This window comes from Podarcis cretensis (assembly GCF_951804945.1).
Source record: "Podarcis cretensis genome assembly, chromosome: 2".
In the NCBI taxonomy this organism is placed as follows: Eukaryota; Metazoa; Chordata; class Lepidosauria; order Squamata; family Lacertidae; genus Podarcis; species Podarcis cretensis.
Window position 1 is genome coordinate 16,795,799 of NC_137171.1, and position 16,817 is coordinate 16,812,615.

At 47.0% G+C, this 16,817-nt stretch overlaps 1 protein-coding gene across 2 annotated transcripts in view; it reads right to left on the reverse strand.

Annotated features, from left to right (window-relative positions):
- Window positions 1-16,817, reverse strand: part of CA10 (carbonic anhydrase 10) — a 356,678-nt gene continuing 339,861 nt past the window's right edge. For both annotated transcript variants that reach the window (XM_079965645.1, XM_079965646.1), the window contains exons 8-10: window positions 8,346-8,500; window positions 4,611-4,785; window positions 1-796 (exon numbers count right to left, since the gene is read on the reverse strand). In XM_079965645.1, the coding sequence (XP_079821771.1) occupies window positions 774-796; window positions 4,611-4,785; window positions 8,346-8,500 (353 nt within the window). In that variant the 3' untranslated portion in view covers window positions 1-773. The remainder of the gene's footprint in view (window positions 797-4,610; window positions 4,786-8,345; window positions 8,501-16,817) is intronic.

A 16,817-nucleotide genomic window follows, 5' to 3' on the forward strand; every position in this document is an offset into this window, starting at 1 on the left:
TAAATTAATTTGTTAAACACATTTATTGAATTGTTAACAGTAACCAAACACAACGTATGACCTTTGTAAAACAAGGAACAGAAAAAAAATGGATTAATCCCAGTCTTGGCAGTTCCTACTACAGATATGTGATGAGGGGAAAATATTTCAATTTCCTTTATATTTCTTCAGTGATCTATTTACAATACTTATCCCGGTATCTGTCCATTATTAAATAAACAGAAGGATCATGACCCAGAAACAAGTTTCCCTTAACAATCTTCTAGTTCTGCTTTGCCAGTAACCAGTAATGAGAGTGATATTATGAGAGCTTCCCAAGGATTACTTGGCACACAGAACACAAACCCACTTGGATGCCGTAGTGAACCACCATGTATGGTATTTTTTTTCTTTTTAATGGGGGGGGGGGGGATGATGGTAGGGGGAAGAAGGGAGGAGGGGAACAGAGGAGAAATTTCATATGTACAAAGTCTGAAAAGTCTTTGCTTGGTGAGCTACAGTAGTTTCAGGAAAACAGTATCAAAATTGTAATCATGTTATCGGTAAGATCATTGTCTTTTTGCTTTTGTTAGGACCGATCATCTATGAACAAATTTCATCTAGCTGAATTCCCAACTTGGCATCCGTTTATTTTTTCTCTTTTCGTTGCAGCACGTGTGTGCACGCCATCTATGAAGTACAAAGACTGAATGAGGCTGGGGCATTCTGTATTACGTCAATTCACAGTAGTAGCATTCAACTGAGGTTAGGAGTTCTTCCTGCTTCTGTCGGAATCACTTGAGGAGCCATTCGTTTACTGGAAAAGGAACACAACAAGAACAACATCATGTAGGTTTTCCACAGTGGTACCTAATTTTTGAGGGGAAGCTCCCACATGACTAAAGAAGATCACAGAAGTGCCCAGGGAATACAGATCTTAGGTGAGTCATTGAGAAAAGAACAAAACTCACCTTTTTCCTGGGAGAAAGAGGTAGCCTGCTTGCCCATGGGAAGGCAGCTAAAACAGGCAACTTCTTTAAACTTTGCTGGAGGGGCCTGTGGCTCCTGCACCTCGGTAAAAGCAGTTCAACGAAACCGTCTCCCTAAGCCGTACCTCTGTGGTATAAGGGCCAGAGAGCAATGGCGGCTTCACCCAGTGATCAGTCGCAAGTGAAACTGCCACCTGAGTCCCTCTGCCACCAGTGCACCAGTGGCAGAGGGAGTCTGGAGTGGTGGCGGTGGTTTACTTCATGATATACCACTGGGTGAAGCCGCCATCACACTTCGACCTTCATACGGGTCCTGGCTGATGTATCGATACATCACCCTGGCCTATTGTTGAGGCTGCTCAGCTGAGGCACGGCTTTCACATGCATCAACTGAGGAGCCTCAGCAAAGCCCCATTGTGCCTTTGGCTCTAGGGGAGCGGTCTCTCTCTCTCTCTCTCTCTCTCCCCCCCCCCCCCCGCTTCTGAGGGCCCAGGTGAGAAGTGTTGGAATGCCATTCCGGTGACTGCTCCCAAGGAAGCATGTACTGGACAGCAGTCTCTTTGTAATGGGTGTCGGAGGGGCCATGGCCTTGTGCATAGAATTTTGAAGGAGCACAAAGCTCCTCCACAGTGAGAGGAGCACCGGGCTGGGGGGGGGGTCCCTGCTTCGCACCCAGCAGGGGCCATCAGCTGCTCAGGCTCCCCCTTCGCAGATGCCAGCCTTGCAAGGCTGCTTTGGGGATGGGGTGGGGTGGGGTGGTGGCAGCCATGCACTCTTAGATCCCAGCCACGTGTGAGGCTGGGATCAAGTGGTGCATGGCTACTGGGTCCTCACACTGCCCTTCCCGAGCGGCCTTGCAAGGCTCGGATCCAGGGAAGGCGGCATGAGCAGCATGCAACAACTGTGGTACAGTGGTACCTCGGATTAAGAGCTTAATTCATTCTGGAGGTCCATTCTTAATCTGAAACTGTTCTTAACCTGAAGCATCACTTTAGCTAATGGGGCCTCCTGCTGCTGCTGTGCTGTTGGAGCATGATTTCTGTTCTCATCCTGAAGCAAAGTTCTTAATCCGAGGTAATATTCCTGGGTTAGCGGAGTCTGTAACCTGAAGCGTATGTAACCTGAAGCGTCTGTAACCCGAGGTACCACACTGCATTTGGTGATGGTATCACTCCAGCAGTTGCAGTGAGCCCTGTTTGTCCTCTGCCGGGCACCCCCTTGTGGCATGGAGAAACACTCTGCTGATGGTGAGGACCTTTGTCCATTGCAAAGATCAGGTGCTCCTACTGCCTCCCCCTCCCCACCATTTGTAGGGCTGCCATATTTCGAAGGGCAAAAAAGAAGACAGCAGAGGGGTAGCTCCGGGGATGGCTCAGCTGGGGAATCAGGAGCCTTCCCACTACCCAGCTGCGCTGCACAAAGGGCCCCCCGCTGCTCGCCTGCTACCAAACAAAAAAACCTGGACATTTCCCCAAGTTTAAACCCCCCCAACAGAGGATGTATGGTAACCATTTGTGACTTTATTCGTCACTTTGGTGGTGCCAAAGAGTTAAAGCTCCCCCTCCCCACACCTTTGCCCTTCCAGCCCCACTGATGGCAACTGGCGAAAGAAAAAACGAGTCACCAAACTATGTGATGAAAAACACATCAAGTTTGGCCCGTTGTGTGCTCACGTGAGATTGGTGCACAGGAACCAACTCATGACAAGTAAAAAACTGAAGGTAAAACTTTGTCCTTAGAGTAACACATTGAAGGGAGACAGGGCTTCAGAAAAAGGGATAACGTGTTGTTCACAGTCTGGAAATATGAATCTGTCTCCCACTGCACTGCTCCATCTAGCTATATTCTTTGACAGTGACCTTCCAGGATCTCATACCCCTTTCTATGTCCTACTTGAAAATGCCAGGGAGTGAATCTCAGGTTCTAATTGTCCTCTCCTGTGAAACCACTGCTGCTCTGGAAAAAACAACCACCACATGATGCTGGTGACTGTGCTCCCATATACCCCATGTTTGCATGATGTGTATATGGGTATAGCTGCTACTGTTTAGATCAGACATGGGGAACCATATGTTGTTGGACTACAGGTCCCTTTATCCTTGACCAACCACTGTAGTCCAATGACATCTAGAAGGCCACAGTACCCCCTGGCCTGGTCTAAATGGATGGGCAGGATCCACATCCACTATTGGTGTGTCAAAACATATACTGCGGTTCAGAAACCTCATTTCTGAAGTATCACTATAGTGTGGTATTTCCTAGTTGCTGACTGGACTGACACACAGAAGCTCTTCCACGGAAAAAACTATTATTTCTCCTACCCATATCAAATCATTTGAAATTAGGGACATAAAGAGAGGGTTGCCTGTGGAAGTGGCTAATTCTGGCCATCTGGAGGCAATGGCATACTTTTCTCTGCTACCTCACTGTTTCTCCAACCTTTAGGCCTCTGATATTTGCTGTTTACAGCAGAGGCTTGGCATTTCACTCCAATTTGGAGAGAGAATTTCCCACAGTGCGTATTGTGGAGATTCCTCCAGAATAAGTAATTTCTCCTGTACAGACATTCAGTTGTTCAAGCCCCTTTCGTTTCCAGCTGAAACTCCTTCAGCCCACCACAAGCATCAGACTCCAGCCAGTACTGTCTAGAGTCATTTTACTTTCCTAACATATGCTCGATTTTGCTTAATGTTCAGGAGCTTGCTTGAAACGTTGAGGGTGTTTTGGAGAGCGATTGTTGATCAGTGGCAGAGCCACGAACAGCCCATGTGAAGGGGCGTTGGGGACTGGCTGGCTGAAGAAGAGTAGTGGGAGCCTGCCTCTCCAAGAAGGCTCTGAAGATGACACCTTAGGGCCCGGAGCCTGATTGTGGGACAGTGAGGAACAGAAGGGTTGAACTGGGAGATGATAGAAGCAGGAGACTTGAGTGATCAAGGGGGAGAGGGGTCAGGAAAAGGTGAGATCCCGAGTGAGATGCTAGAGAAAGGGGCATGCGTAGAGCTTAGTTTCAGCAACACTTTCATTAAGGTGAACCAAGGACACTGCTGTACTGTTGTTTTTCTGCTAATAAAAAGCTGATTGCATTCCGTGCCTTCCTTGTGTGTGCTTGCCCTGTGGATGACCTGGCTCCTTGACAGCTCCTTGACAAGGGGCCATGCAACTGACCTCCCACCCGCAGAGCTGATGCTGCTTACTGGGAGGAAGAGGGGTGAGGTGGGAAGGGAGGCTTGTCTGTGTGCAGATGCAGAGCTAGGAGCACCAGGTTGACTCTGCTGGTGCACACGCACAGTGCTGACCTCCCCACCTTTCTCCCTTCCGGTAAACAGCGGCTATTCTGCTGATGGGAGAGCAGTGCACAGCTATTGCCTTTCTTGCCAGCCGCTACTAGTCTGGCCAGTGTCTTTGCATGTGAAAAGCCCCAGATTCAACCCCAGCATCTCCAAATAAAAGTGGAAAATACCTTTTTTCTCTGTCTGAGAGCTGCTGCTGGTTAAGAGTGTTAAAAATCCCTGCGTTACACTGACAAATCATCTCACCTGGTTAAGGCAAGGTCCTGTGCTCCAAAGCCTGGTTGCTGACAAGGGATGCTATAGAATTACGACACTAAGCATTTAAGAAATGAAAATAATATTTGGAGCATACCTCTATACTGTAGTTTCTGTGCTCTATTGTTTGGGCAATCTTTTCCCTGTAAACTAAAGTTGATGTTCGTTCGGATACATCGATTGTTGAGAGGCTGGACTGGTCTGAAGTTGTCGCTCATACTCAGAAAAATCTGTGAAGGCTGATTCTGGCTTAGCAGTCGTAACGAATGCATCTGCACAAACATAAATGGACCCACTTAACACAACAAAATTTACATCCGTTAATATTCAGGAGGAAAAAATACGAGCAAACTATATAACCCAGGACAGACAATTAGTGATAAGTACCCAGAAAATTTACTGTCTGTGCTCTGTTCCCCTGTCTTCTGTTTTTTGATTTCTGTTGATTATCTGGTAGTGTAATGCAATTGCAACGAAAGCCTGTATACAGTTGTACCTTGGACCTCAAACGCCTTGGCTCCTGAACAAATGGCTCCCGAATGATCGAAACCTGGAAGCGAGTGTTCCAGTTTCTGAATGATTTTCGGAAGCCAAACATCTGGCGCAGCTTCCGATTGGCTGCAAGACGCTCCACATTGGTTTTCAAACGGTTCCAGGAGTTGAATGGACTCCTGGAATGCATTTTGTTCGAGAACCAAGGTACAACTGTATAGGCAAATTCAGTTTATTTTGCCTTTAACGGAAAGCTTCCAATTATGGCTAGGAAATAATGCTGTAATGCCTCTTAAGGGACCCTCTGTGTAAGCTCCTTTCCCCCTGAGGAGTGTGTTAAATTACTGCGTCTCCCCATATTTCTTTTCTGTCTTTCACTGCGAAAAATTGTTATTGCAAAGAAACAATGGCAAGAAAGCATCAGTTTAATCCCTCACCCCTAGCAGGTGGGGGTGGGGCAGCTGACTTAAGGGGAAAAACATCATTAATCATTATGCAGGAAGAAATAAAATGGTCTGAGCCTACAGTGAGGAAATTGCAATTCAGGAGAGGGGAACCCCTGGCCAAAGGTTGGATCCAGCCTGCAGTCAGATGTAATCTGCCCCCCCCCTTCCACTCATCAGTGGTTCAGTGGAGAACTGCTCAGCTGGAACAGCTCAGTATCTCTTGTTAACCATTGCAACTGAGAGGAAATGTCACTTGGCAATCTGTTTCTCCAGGTGCGCATTTGTAACTTCTTTTACAAGGAGATCTGCTGTAGGAAAGCAAGGACTCCAGCTGCATGGAGAACTTGCGGTTCAAAGTCATCCATGCATTTTGCAGTTGCATGCATGCAGTTTTTCAGGGTGTGATGGCGTCTGGAAGGTTAAGGCTCTGAATCGCTGTAAGGCTATCAAGAAGCGGACTGAAATTATTCACATTCTTCAGAAATCCTATTGTCTTTTGCGCAGTCAAGGCAGATAAAAGGAGAGCTTTTCCACAGTGTGTTAAAATAAAAAGTCTATGGAGAAAACGGAAGGTGTGAAACTTAAATGGAGTTACTATGAATTCAGTATATGCCCCTGGTTTGTGATGGGAAGGTCACTTGCTGGGAAATGGGGCTCATCGTTCTGTCCCATGTGGCCACTGGAGGGTGTCAGTGCCTCCTCCTGTGGCTGCACTGGTTGCTGGAAACCTGCCCGTTTGAATGAGCCTATCACCTGCAAGCTAAGGGGCGGGGCCATGGTGGTGGACTGACTGGGGACTTCAGCCGTTAGTCTTCACTCAAGTCCACCCATTTCCTACCTGAAGGAGTGTCTCCACCCCCATCGTTCAGCCCAGACACTGAGGTCCAGCTCCGAGGGCCTTCTGGCGGTTCCCTCACTGTGAGAAGTGAGGTTACAGGGAACCAGACAGAGGGCCTTCTTGGTAGTGGCGCCTGCCCTGTGGAACACCCTCCCATCAGATGTCAAGGAAATAAACAACTATCTGACTTTTATAAGACATCTGAAGGCAGCCCTGCTTAGGGAAGTTTTTAATGTTTGATGTTTTATTGTGTTTTTAATACCCAGCCAGATGGGCAGGGTATAAATAATATATTATTTATTATTATTATTTTATTTTTATTATTAAAAAATGGGCCATGACTGAGCCAGCCAGCTCATTCAGAGTTGGAGTCCACACTCTCCCACTTAGGTCCTGTCTATAGGTGAGTGTCCAGGTTATATGCGGCTATGAAAATACTTGGTCACCGTATTTGGGGCCAGAGAGGAATTGTTCTGCAGACAAATTGACCCTGGTTGGAGTCAGTTTTGTCTTACTCATGGCAACTGTCACAATTTGATAAAAGAGCATTTATTCTGTCTTTCACATGCACACACACAAAGGAGGCTCCAAAAGCACATCTAAGTGACACATGTGAAGCTGATTCAAGTGCTGCTTGCCTGATGAGACCTTTAGGCAGGAGCCACCGCTAAAAGGTTGCAGTAGGAAGTGACAGCCACATCTTACTAGATTATAGTTTTTAAGACATGGGACTGTCTTGTAAGATTGGTGCCATGAATATCAGAGACTGGCGACTGTGCAGTTCTGTTTCCCAGTAAAAAAAAGTATGCATTTAAGCAAAACTGCAGAAGCCAGTTCAGATTACTCATGCTCATCTTGGAAAATAGATATGAAGCCTGAGTATTTCTGGGAGTCCCCAAACCAGACAAGACATTTTTCCCCCAAGCTCAGGTCATTTATACAGTGCAAAGAGATCCTGGAGACAGCTGCCCCGGACATCATGGTGATTAAGTCTCTGGCAGTGACTGCTCAGCTCCCTTTTCCTGACACTGAGAATCTGGTTGTTTTCAAGGCCCTCTGGCAGTGCTTGGCTCACCTGCCTGCCTGCCACAGAGAAGCTGAGCAGTGATTGGCTGAGCTGCTCTGATGATAAGGCAGGGCAAGGAGAAAAGCTTAGTGACGTATGGGAGAAGGAAGCAGGGCTCTATCAACGCAAGTCTGGAGGAGAGGGGTGCTTTGGGTGAATGCAGGGAAGAAGGAAAGGGGGCAGAAAAATTGAGAGGGAGAGGAAAACTAAGTGAGTGAATGGGCAGAGAGGCGAGATGTATATAGGGCAGGTTGATTCAGCATCCAGGGAAGCTGTCTACTAGCTCCATCTGGTACGCCGGCTGTGGACTGTCTCACCAGAGTGGTATATGCTCTGGTTCTCTCCCACTTGGACTACTGCAATGCGCTCTATGTGGGGCTACCATAGAAGGTGGCTTGGAAACTTCAACTAAATCACAATGCGGCAGCTAGACTGGTGACTGGGAGCAGCTGCCAGGACCATCTAACACCGGTTCTAAAGGATCTATACTGGCTCCCAGTACGTTTCCAAGCACAATTCAAAGTGTTGGTGTTAAACTTTAAAGCCCGAAATGGCCTTGGCTCTGTATACCTGAAGGAGTGCCTCCACCTCCACCATCCAGCCCGGACAGCAAGGTCCATCTCTGAGAGCCTTCTGGCGATTCCCTCACTGCGAGATGTGCAGCTACAGGGAACCAGGCGGAGGGTCTTCTAGGCAGTGAAGCCCTCCGTGTGGAACACCCTCCCATCAAATGTCAAACAGCTAGACAACTATTTGACTTTTAGAAGACATCTGAAGGCAGCCCTGTTCAGGGAAGTTTTTAATGGCTGATGTTTTATTGCATTACGTTTCATTTGGTAGAGAGGCAAGGAAGACTGGACTTCACTTTTTTTGAACTAACCCACCACATATTTCCCGCACGCTTCGGTTTATTCTCATATTCCTTTACAAAGATATACCTGAAATTTGTTAGTCTAACCTGGCCTTTTCAATAGAGGTAGCAATGCATACCTGCATCCTTGTAATGTAGACAGGCTTGTTCATTAGTATCCAACTTGCTGTTTCATAGCAGGGTGGAATTGTCATCGACCCATCATATGTAATGAAACTAGAGGTTTCGGGGTAAAGTTGTTCGATATTAAGTCCCTGCAGTAAGTATGCATCATCTGTGGGATAAATTGGGGCATCGTTATTAACAGGACACAGCTTTCACATTCACATGACATCTTGAAAGACCTACATTGGCTCCCAGTACGTTTCCAAGCACAATTCAAAGTGTTGGTGTTGACCTTTAAAGCCTTAAATAGCCTCAGCCCAGTATACCTGAAGGAGCATCTCCACCCCCATCATTCTGCCTGGACACTGAGGTCCAGCGCCGAGGGCCTTCTGGCGGTTCCCTCATTGTGAGAAGCAAAGCTACAGGGAACCAGGCAGAGGGCCTTCTCGGTAGTGGCGCCCGCCCTGTGGAACGCCCTCCCAGCAGATATCAAAACGATAAACAACTACCTGACATTCAGTAGACATCTTAAGGCAGCCCTGTTCAGGGAAGTTTTTAATGTGTGACATTTTAGTGTATTTTTGGTCTCTGTGGAAGCCGCCCAGAGTGGCTGGGGAAACCCAGCCAGATGGGCGGGGTACAAATAATAAATTATTATTATTATTATTTGCTACAAGTGTTATGGCAAAGGAACCTAACACAACTGGCGTGGGGAACCTGTGGCCCTCCAGATGTGGTGATGGAAGTTGCGTATTACAGCAACATCTGGGGGCCAAAAGGGTCCCTACCGCTGTAACGCAAGGAACTCGAGGTACTTCTGGTCCAACTGCCCTGCACTTAATATTGATTTCTTAACTGCCCTACATGATCAGGAAGAACAACCTGGACAAAACTGCAGTAAACAGTAAGAGAGATTCAGAAGCCTAAATAGGAAAACATTGTCTGCTATGTGGAGTCCCCAATCTACACATGCACCTGCGTTTTATTACCTTGGTGGTTCAGGTAGCGGCTCTGACATTTATTTTCCTGACAGTTTATGTTTTTGTCATGGGTTTTGGCTAGTACAATAAAGCTTATTTTGATTTGGACTGCCCTACACTGCAAGGTCGGGTTACAACAGCACAAAATTATTAGCAATAGTTGAAAAACAAGCTACAGTTACAGAAATAGGATGTGACCTATTGCAAATATAACGTGGGCTTGGGGATAAGCTACACAACCTGGCTCTTCTGAGTGGAAAAGCAAGATGGCAATAAATAATGTCCTTCATAGCAGCCCCCCTTGCTTCAACCACAACATTTCATTTGCTGATATTTACAGCAAAATACCCCCCCCCCAAAAAAAAGAAGTTTCCCCTGTCAAATAACAAGCAAAGATATTCTAAATATGTGCCGTTTCGCAACTTTGGTGTCAGAAGTGCAAGTTCTCATTCTTAACCTGCTTCACAAAGCTGTTGAGAAGCTAATGGCTGGAAGGGGAAGACAATAAACACACCCTGAGTTCCTGGGAGGAAAACCAAGATGCAAATATCTAACAATGAGCGGCAAACACGGGGCAGTTCCACAACTCTCAGCAAAACACCCGCACACCCAAAATCGTTTGCCAACCGTGATAAACAAAAAAAGCATTCCTTGCGTCTATAGGAATTTTGGCTCGCTGCAGCTGCAGGGTGTTTGCAGTTTTATTTTGTGTTTTATGTTTTGCTTTGTGGATGCTCCACATCAGTAAGTACTAGCCTAGTGATGGCAAGCAGTCCAGCAGTAACTGGGTGGGGGCTCTAGGTTTCTGCCCCATTACAGCAGCTGCTACTGATTCCAGTGGCGGATTTTGAGGTCCACTGCCTTCATCTCTACATCATCTCACCACAGCAGCATTAGACGGTCAGCTGGAGTTATTGCTCTCCCCGCCACCCTGCAGATGAGGGATGGCGAGGCTGCAAGGCAGTCGCTTGTCTAAGCCCACCTACTGAGGTGCTGGCAGAGGTGAGATTTGAACTGGGAACTTCTTAGCTGAAAGCTCCATCTCTGAGTACTGCAGAACAGCCATGCAACTTCAAGCACGAGCAACTCTTCCTCATTACTGTGGCTTCCATAGCTTTGAGTGCACACAGGGGGGCACCCAGCACTTGAGCCAGAACGCGACTTTAAATTTAGTAAAACTGCATTTTATCGAGCAGCATGCACAATGAAAATGCTGACCCCCTTTTCCCCCCTTTTGGTTCGGGAGAGGAGAGAGAGGGGGAGAGAGAGAGAGAGAGAGAGAGAGAAGGGGTTTGATTAACAATTATTATTTTTTCTGTTCAACATATCCTGGAAAGGCCAAGAGTGTTTAGATTTAATTACCCTTGCACTGCAGAAAAAGATTGTTCTACCTTGTTAAGGTTAACGTATGATAATAAAGCTGCTCAGTGAAGCCTAATGCCCTTTAGTGTGCGCAGTGGGAGTGTGGAAGGCACTGAGAGCTCACTCCAAATGCTCGAGCCAATGAGGAAATATGCTTTTAAGCAAACGGCTGGGCTTCCCACTTTGCTGCTTCTTCATCGCATCCTTCCTTCTTTGCTAATTAATGAGCTGTCCCTTTGTAGAAGATTTCAGGGAGCGCGTGCTATGTGCTCAAATTATAATTAGAAAGAGTCTGAGCCTTTAAAGGCCTCCTGAGCAGATTGGCACCTGTCATGCTGTCTGTGCTTGTACAGCAAAGTGGTTAATAAACAACCGCAGCATATTTTTTTGGTCTCCCTCACAGCAACCCTGCCAGGTTGGTCTTCTAATTTTGCAGATGGGGAGGGGGGGGTCTGAGGTTAAGAGAGTTTTGCCCAAGTCCACGGAATTAGTGGCAGAGATCAGACCTGAGTTGGTCTACTGGATAGAAGCAGAGCCGTCTTTCCCATAGGGCTTAGAGGTTCGTTGCACCAGGGCGCCAGCCTCTTAGGGGCGCCCCAGCAAGTGGGGGAGCTGCACGGCATTGCCAGCGGCCTCCCCTTTCCCTGCACGCCCACCAGCTGCGCCCTGTCAACCATATGGCTGGCGTGTGTGCAACTTGCCTCCCAAGCCTCCGCAGGAGAGCAGCGATCCCTGCAGAGGTTTGGATGGAACTATATGGCTGGTGGGCATGCAGCTTCCTTCCCAAGCCTCTGCAGGGATTGCAGTGGTATGGGGGAGAGTTGTGCCCCCCCATGGCTGGCAGTGCGGAGCTTCACCCCCCCCCCAATATCCATGGTAATTTGGGGACGCTGGGCAGATATTCGCACCCCGGCGCCACATCTGCTAAAGACAGCCCTGGATACAAATGAAGCTCTCCTAGAACACATTGGCATTTGTGCTCCACCGGCCATAGCCTGACAAAAAGCATATTTCAGGTTTAGCGTGATACCCCCCCCCCCGGCTTTTTGTTTCATCGACAGAAGCCAGAGGTCATGGAAAGAGCTGCATTAGGCGTATGTTTCTCTCTGAACAGCACTCCTTCCATTTCAAAAGCATTTGCCCATGTGGCCAAAGGCACTTTGGATGTGAAGTACAGATGGTTCTTTGGATCCCAACCATTGTTGATGCTAGAGGAAGCCTTGCTCTCTCTCTCTCTCTCTCTCTTACTTTTTTTTTTTTTTTTTTTAAAAAAGTCCATTTCCCATTTAGGGGAAAAAAAAGCACACAGTATTCAGCGAAGTAGAAAGAAAGTACACAGTGGCTGTAGAATTAGAAAGAGAATTATGCAAAGGAAGTTCACACAATGACTCAGAGAGTTTATCCCCAATTTGAACCCAAACAAAAAATCCCAACAGTGTATGATACTGGAGTACCACCTATTCGTAGTACAAAATAGGGCACTTTAGACAAATGTGTCGTCCCTGCAGCATAAGTGTGACCTTGAGATGGGGTATGAAAGCCACAATATGCAACGAATGTGCAATCAACGGATCACGTAAAAAGCCCAAGGTCTCAAAATCTGCTGCTAGTGCTTTTGTTGAGCGTTAATAGCATTCCACTTCCAGAATGATGCTTAAGACTAGTCTAACAAACAAACAAATAGGTGTGTTTTGAACAGGAGTACGTGTGGGTCCTTCCCTGCCCCTGCTTTTGGAAACTAACAGTGGAAACTTTTTTGGATATTAATGTTCGAGCCAGGGCCAGACCAAGACATTTAACCCCTGAGCCAAACCACAAAATGGAGCCCTTATCAGGAACAAGGGGAGGGGGAGGTATAGATTAACATTGGGGAAAAGGGTGAGAGGAGACCTCCTATTTGCCAAGAGGCTACTGCAGAGAGGGCATGGGAGGCGGCTGCTGAGGAGATGGCAGATCCAGCCTCCAAGGAGCAGTGGCAGTAAGCAGCGGGCAATGCATTCCCCGCTGCCCCTGCAAATCCTCCCACCTGAGCCAGTTGCCTCACCTTGCCTCATGTGTGGGCTGGCCCTGGTTTGAGCAAATGCCATAGCAGTCAACCGTCTCTTATTTGGCAGGAAACTCCTTTATCCTAGTGCCGTTTCCCGCTGCTGTTCCGGATTTATGATGTCCCTTAAATTTCCCTGGTTTCAAAGGAAGCAGTTCCTCTCCCTCCCTCCCTGCCGGCCAGGGAGGAAGGAGGCTCCAACTGTTGCTTGGCTGTGTTGCTCACCCAATAAGGAGTCTAAGAACGACAGGGGGTGTGTGGAGCTTGCATGCCTTGTGCCCGGCCGCGTTGCCTGGGGACTCGCCTTTGCTCAGCGCTTCCCAGCGGAGAGGTGACGGTGGTTTTCCTAGCTGCATCTTCTTTGCCTGGTTGCTGCGCTGTGGGAACCACAGCTTGAGGCTTCATTTGGCTGCTGGCTGGGCTTTCTCCCTTTGGCTTGGAGGGGCTCAGAAGTTGAACATACCTGTGCTCGGAATCGGATGGATACGTCATCGACGGCCCACTCACCCTTGCTGGGGAAAAGGTCTGTTTGGAGTGGGGGCACATGGTGGGGGGAAAGGAAAGGCAATCTCGTGGGAGGGGGACTTTTGGATTTGTTTTGGAGGCTCCTTTGATTGACTGTTATGGGAGAAAGGAAAGGAGGTGGTTGACTAAAATGGTGGGTGGCGATCTCGTGGCGGGGGGGGGGAGGCTGTGTGTTTCTGGTTAGTTAATGCAAGTTGATCCATTATTTTGGCTGCTGATCCCTTATTTTCGAGGCTGCTGGTCCCTTATTTTCAAATCTGTAAGTTGACAGCTATGGCAAATGCAGATTAAAACCACTGGCCAAGACCTCTCCATGCACAGCACATATAGACATGTTGGGCAAGCAACACTTAATCAGCACTTCCTGAATTTATCTAACATTCCTATATCCAAGGGCATTGCGACATAGTGAAAGGGCAAGGGCACAGGCCTTTGCTACAGATTTGCATATGCTAATATGCAATTAAGATGATGGAGGGCTAGAATCTCGCCAGCAGAGTATCCAGGTAAAAACAAAGCATGAAACGAAGAAGGAAAGGGGTATATGATCTGGGGTACAGCTCAAGAAAGAGACCTGGGATCTGGGCTCCCCTGGGTCCCCCTTTAACAACACTCATGCCTGTATCCTCCTAAAAATGTACAGCATTTATGATTCCAGTACAACGTGGCAGTAGGAAAAAACACATATAGATTCCTGTAACTTTCAAAAATGTAAAGCAGAGCAAGGTGAAGACAAGAGAGAAAGTGGTGAAATTTGTAACGAGCGATACAGTTGTCCCCACTCTTAACCGTAGTGAGGTCTGAGCTTTTTCCCAGCTCAGGTGGCTTCAACCTTGGCTGTCAAACTGATGTCAGACGGCTCCTTCATTGGAGCAATGCTTGCTTGGAGCAATGCTTCTCCGCCCTCTCCGCCAGCCTGTAATATTCTGCAGAGTTTGTGGTCATGCTTCACTTTTATATGCGCCACCATTGTAGCCAATTTCATGGGCTTCTGAGAGGGAGGAGCCAGAAGATACGCTTTGGATTGGACGCACCAGGCACCGTGTGTTGGCTGTTGCTCGCGGCGACTTCATGAAGCCCCAAGTACGTGCAAAGTGTGAATTGTTCTCGTCTCAGAGGAAACGGCTCACTCTAGGAAAGACTAGATGAGCTTGTCCAGGCTTTGAGACATAGCTGTCAACCGTCCCTTATTTGGCGGAAAACTCCCTTACCTCAGCACCGTGTCCCGCTGCTGTCTCTTATTGATGATGTCCCTTAAATTTCCCAGGTTTCAAAGGAAGCAGCTCTTCTCCCTCCCTTCCTGCCGGCCAGGGAGGAGGGAGGCTCCAACTGTATTGCTTGGCTGCCCGGCCCGCCCCCCTCCAGCCTCCTCTCCAAGGGCTAACCATAGAGGGGGAAAGCGGAGGAAGGACCGCAAGCGCTTCTCCCATAGATTTGTAGTGGTAGACTAGCATAGATGGTCTGATCTGTGGGTTTACTTTGGGCGCTATCCCCCCCCCTTCCTCCCACCCTGCCTGATGGAACTGAGAGCTGCAGATGGAGCACGAGAGAAAAGATACAGAACTGCAGCAGCATCTTCGTAGCTTGGACTTCATTTTGCACGAAAAGTGGTTGCTGTTTGTAGTTATTTAATTGCAGTGTTTCATTAGCTGGTATCTTGAGCAGCAACCTCTGGAAACAAAGGGCTGAAAACCAGCGCTGCTCTCCAAAATTATCTGGTCCCTTTTAACTTCGTATTTCAGTTGGTTGACTAAAATCCCTTATTTTGGCTGCTGATCCCTTATTTTCGAGACTGCTGGTCCCTTATTTTCAAATCTGTAAGTTGACAGCTATGCTTTGAGATCTTCTGGGAAGGCCTTTTCTTGGTCCTGCCACATTCGCAGACATGTTCGATGAGGACACAGGAGAGAGAGGAACTTCTAAGTGGCTGCTCCCAGTTTCTGGAACTCCCTTCCATGACCCCCTCTTTCCTTTACTTTCACCAGCAGGCAAAGACTTGTTGTTGTGTTCAGACAGGTCTTTTGGCCACAAGCTGATGTCACACACATGACCCTCTGGGGTGGGGGGCAAGAGTCTTGGCCCCCAGGAGCCAGCACCGATTATTGCCACCGCGACTGCAGCCTACCTTCTCAGGTGCAATAATGTCTAAGGCAGCTCCCTTCAGCAGATGCCCCCACTGTGCAGGGTGAATAAAAATCAGTGAGGTTTTTTTTAAATAAAAAGTAGGATTTTTAAAAATTTAAATTGGATTTTTTTTATTATTTAAATTGGATTTTTAAAATAAAATGCTTTTGGAGGAAAAATCTTTCGAAAGATAGTTTCCTGTTTAAGTTACATTATAGTCCAAAGGCTATTGATCCAGAAATAAGGATTTGTTTTAAGTTTTTCATGTGTGCTAAAACTCAGTCTAAAGTGTTGTTGTTTTTTAATCATTTAACCACATCAGTTAACAAACATGGATACATATGCTATAACGTTATTGTTTTAGTTAAATAAATTGTTTAAATTGTTATTAAGGAAATGATTATTTTTCTCCTTCCAATAAAGTACAACAGAGAAGTTGTCCAAATATAAATAGTTAACTTATTAAACCTCACATTAATTTCATAATTATCTGTTTATGTATTTCTAATAGTGTAACCAAATCAGTAATTTCTGATATAACTTTAAAAACTACTCTGAAAATTTATTATTCCAAAAATGAAACCTTGATCTGGTTGTAAATATTAAGATTACACCAGCAAGAATGAGTTTTTCTGTAAAAATATATATGATTTAAATCAAGTCTTACTGACTAGTGATTTAAATTGTGATTTAAATTGATTTGATTTAAATCAAATCCACCCTGGTTTTGTGATCCCAAGGGAAGAGGAAGCCCTGACTCCAACTCTTGTTTCCTACTTACTGCAGCTGCTATTTCCATGAACTTCATCACTCTGCTTCCTTGACCCACATTATTACCCTGACTCAAGCGAAGGGCTCGGGACGTGAGGCTGCTTTCGTCTTGCAAGTTTAGCTTCCCAAAGATGGAACTCGTGAGAAGGCATTCGTGCCCACGCATGCATGATGCGCCTGAACTGTGGTGGTGGAATGAGTGGGGAAGACAAGGCAAGGCATCCCTGCCAGATGCGAGATATTTGGCAAGGCTTTGGGGGACCCGCAGTTAGTGTGGGTGCCTCCTTTGCTCCCCCCATCTCTTCTCCCACTTCATGGGCTTCATTTCATTTTATTCACATGCTCTGTCTTCATTGCAGAGAACCCCCAGCAAGGCAGTTTCCACCCCATGCCAGCTGAAAAGCACAAAGTCACTCCAGTAGTGTTACTGGACTGGAAGACGGTCACAATATACCGTATTTTTTGCTCTAGAAGACTCACCTTTTCCCTCCCAAAAAGTAAGGAGAAATGTGTGTGCATCTTATGGAGTGAATGCAGGCTGCGCAGCTATCCCAGAAGCCAGAACAGCAGGAGGGAATGCTGCTTTTACTGCGCAGCGATCCCTCTTGCTGTTCTGGCTTCTGAGATTCAGAATATTTTTTTTTCTTGTTTTCCTCCTCCAAAAACTAGGTGCGTCTTGT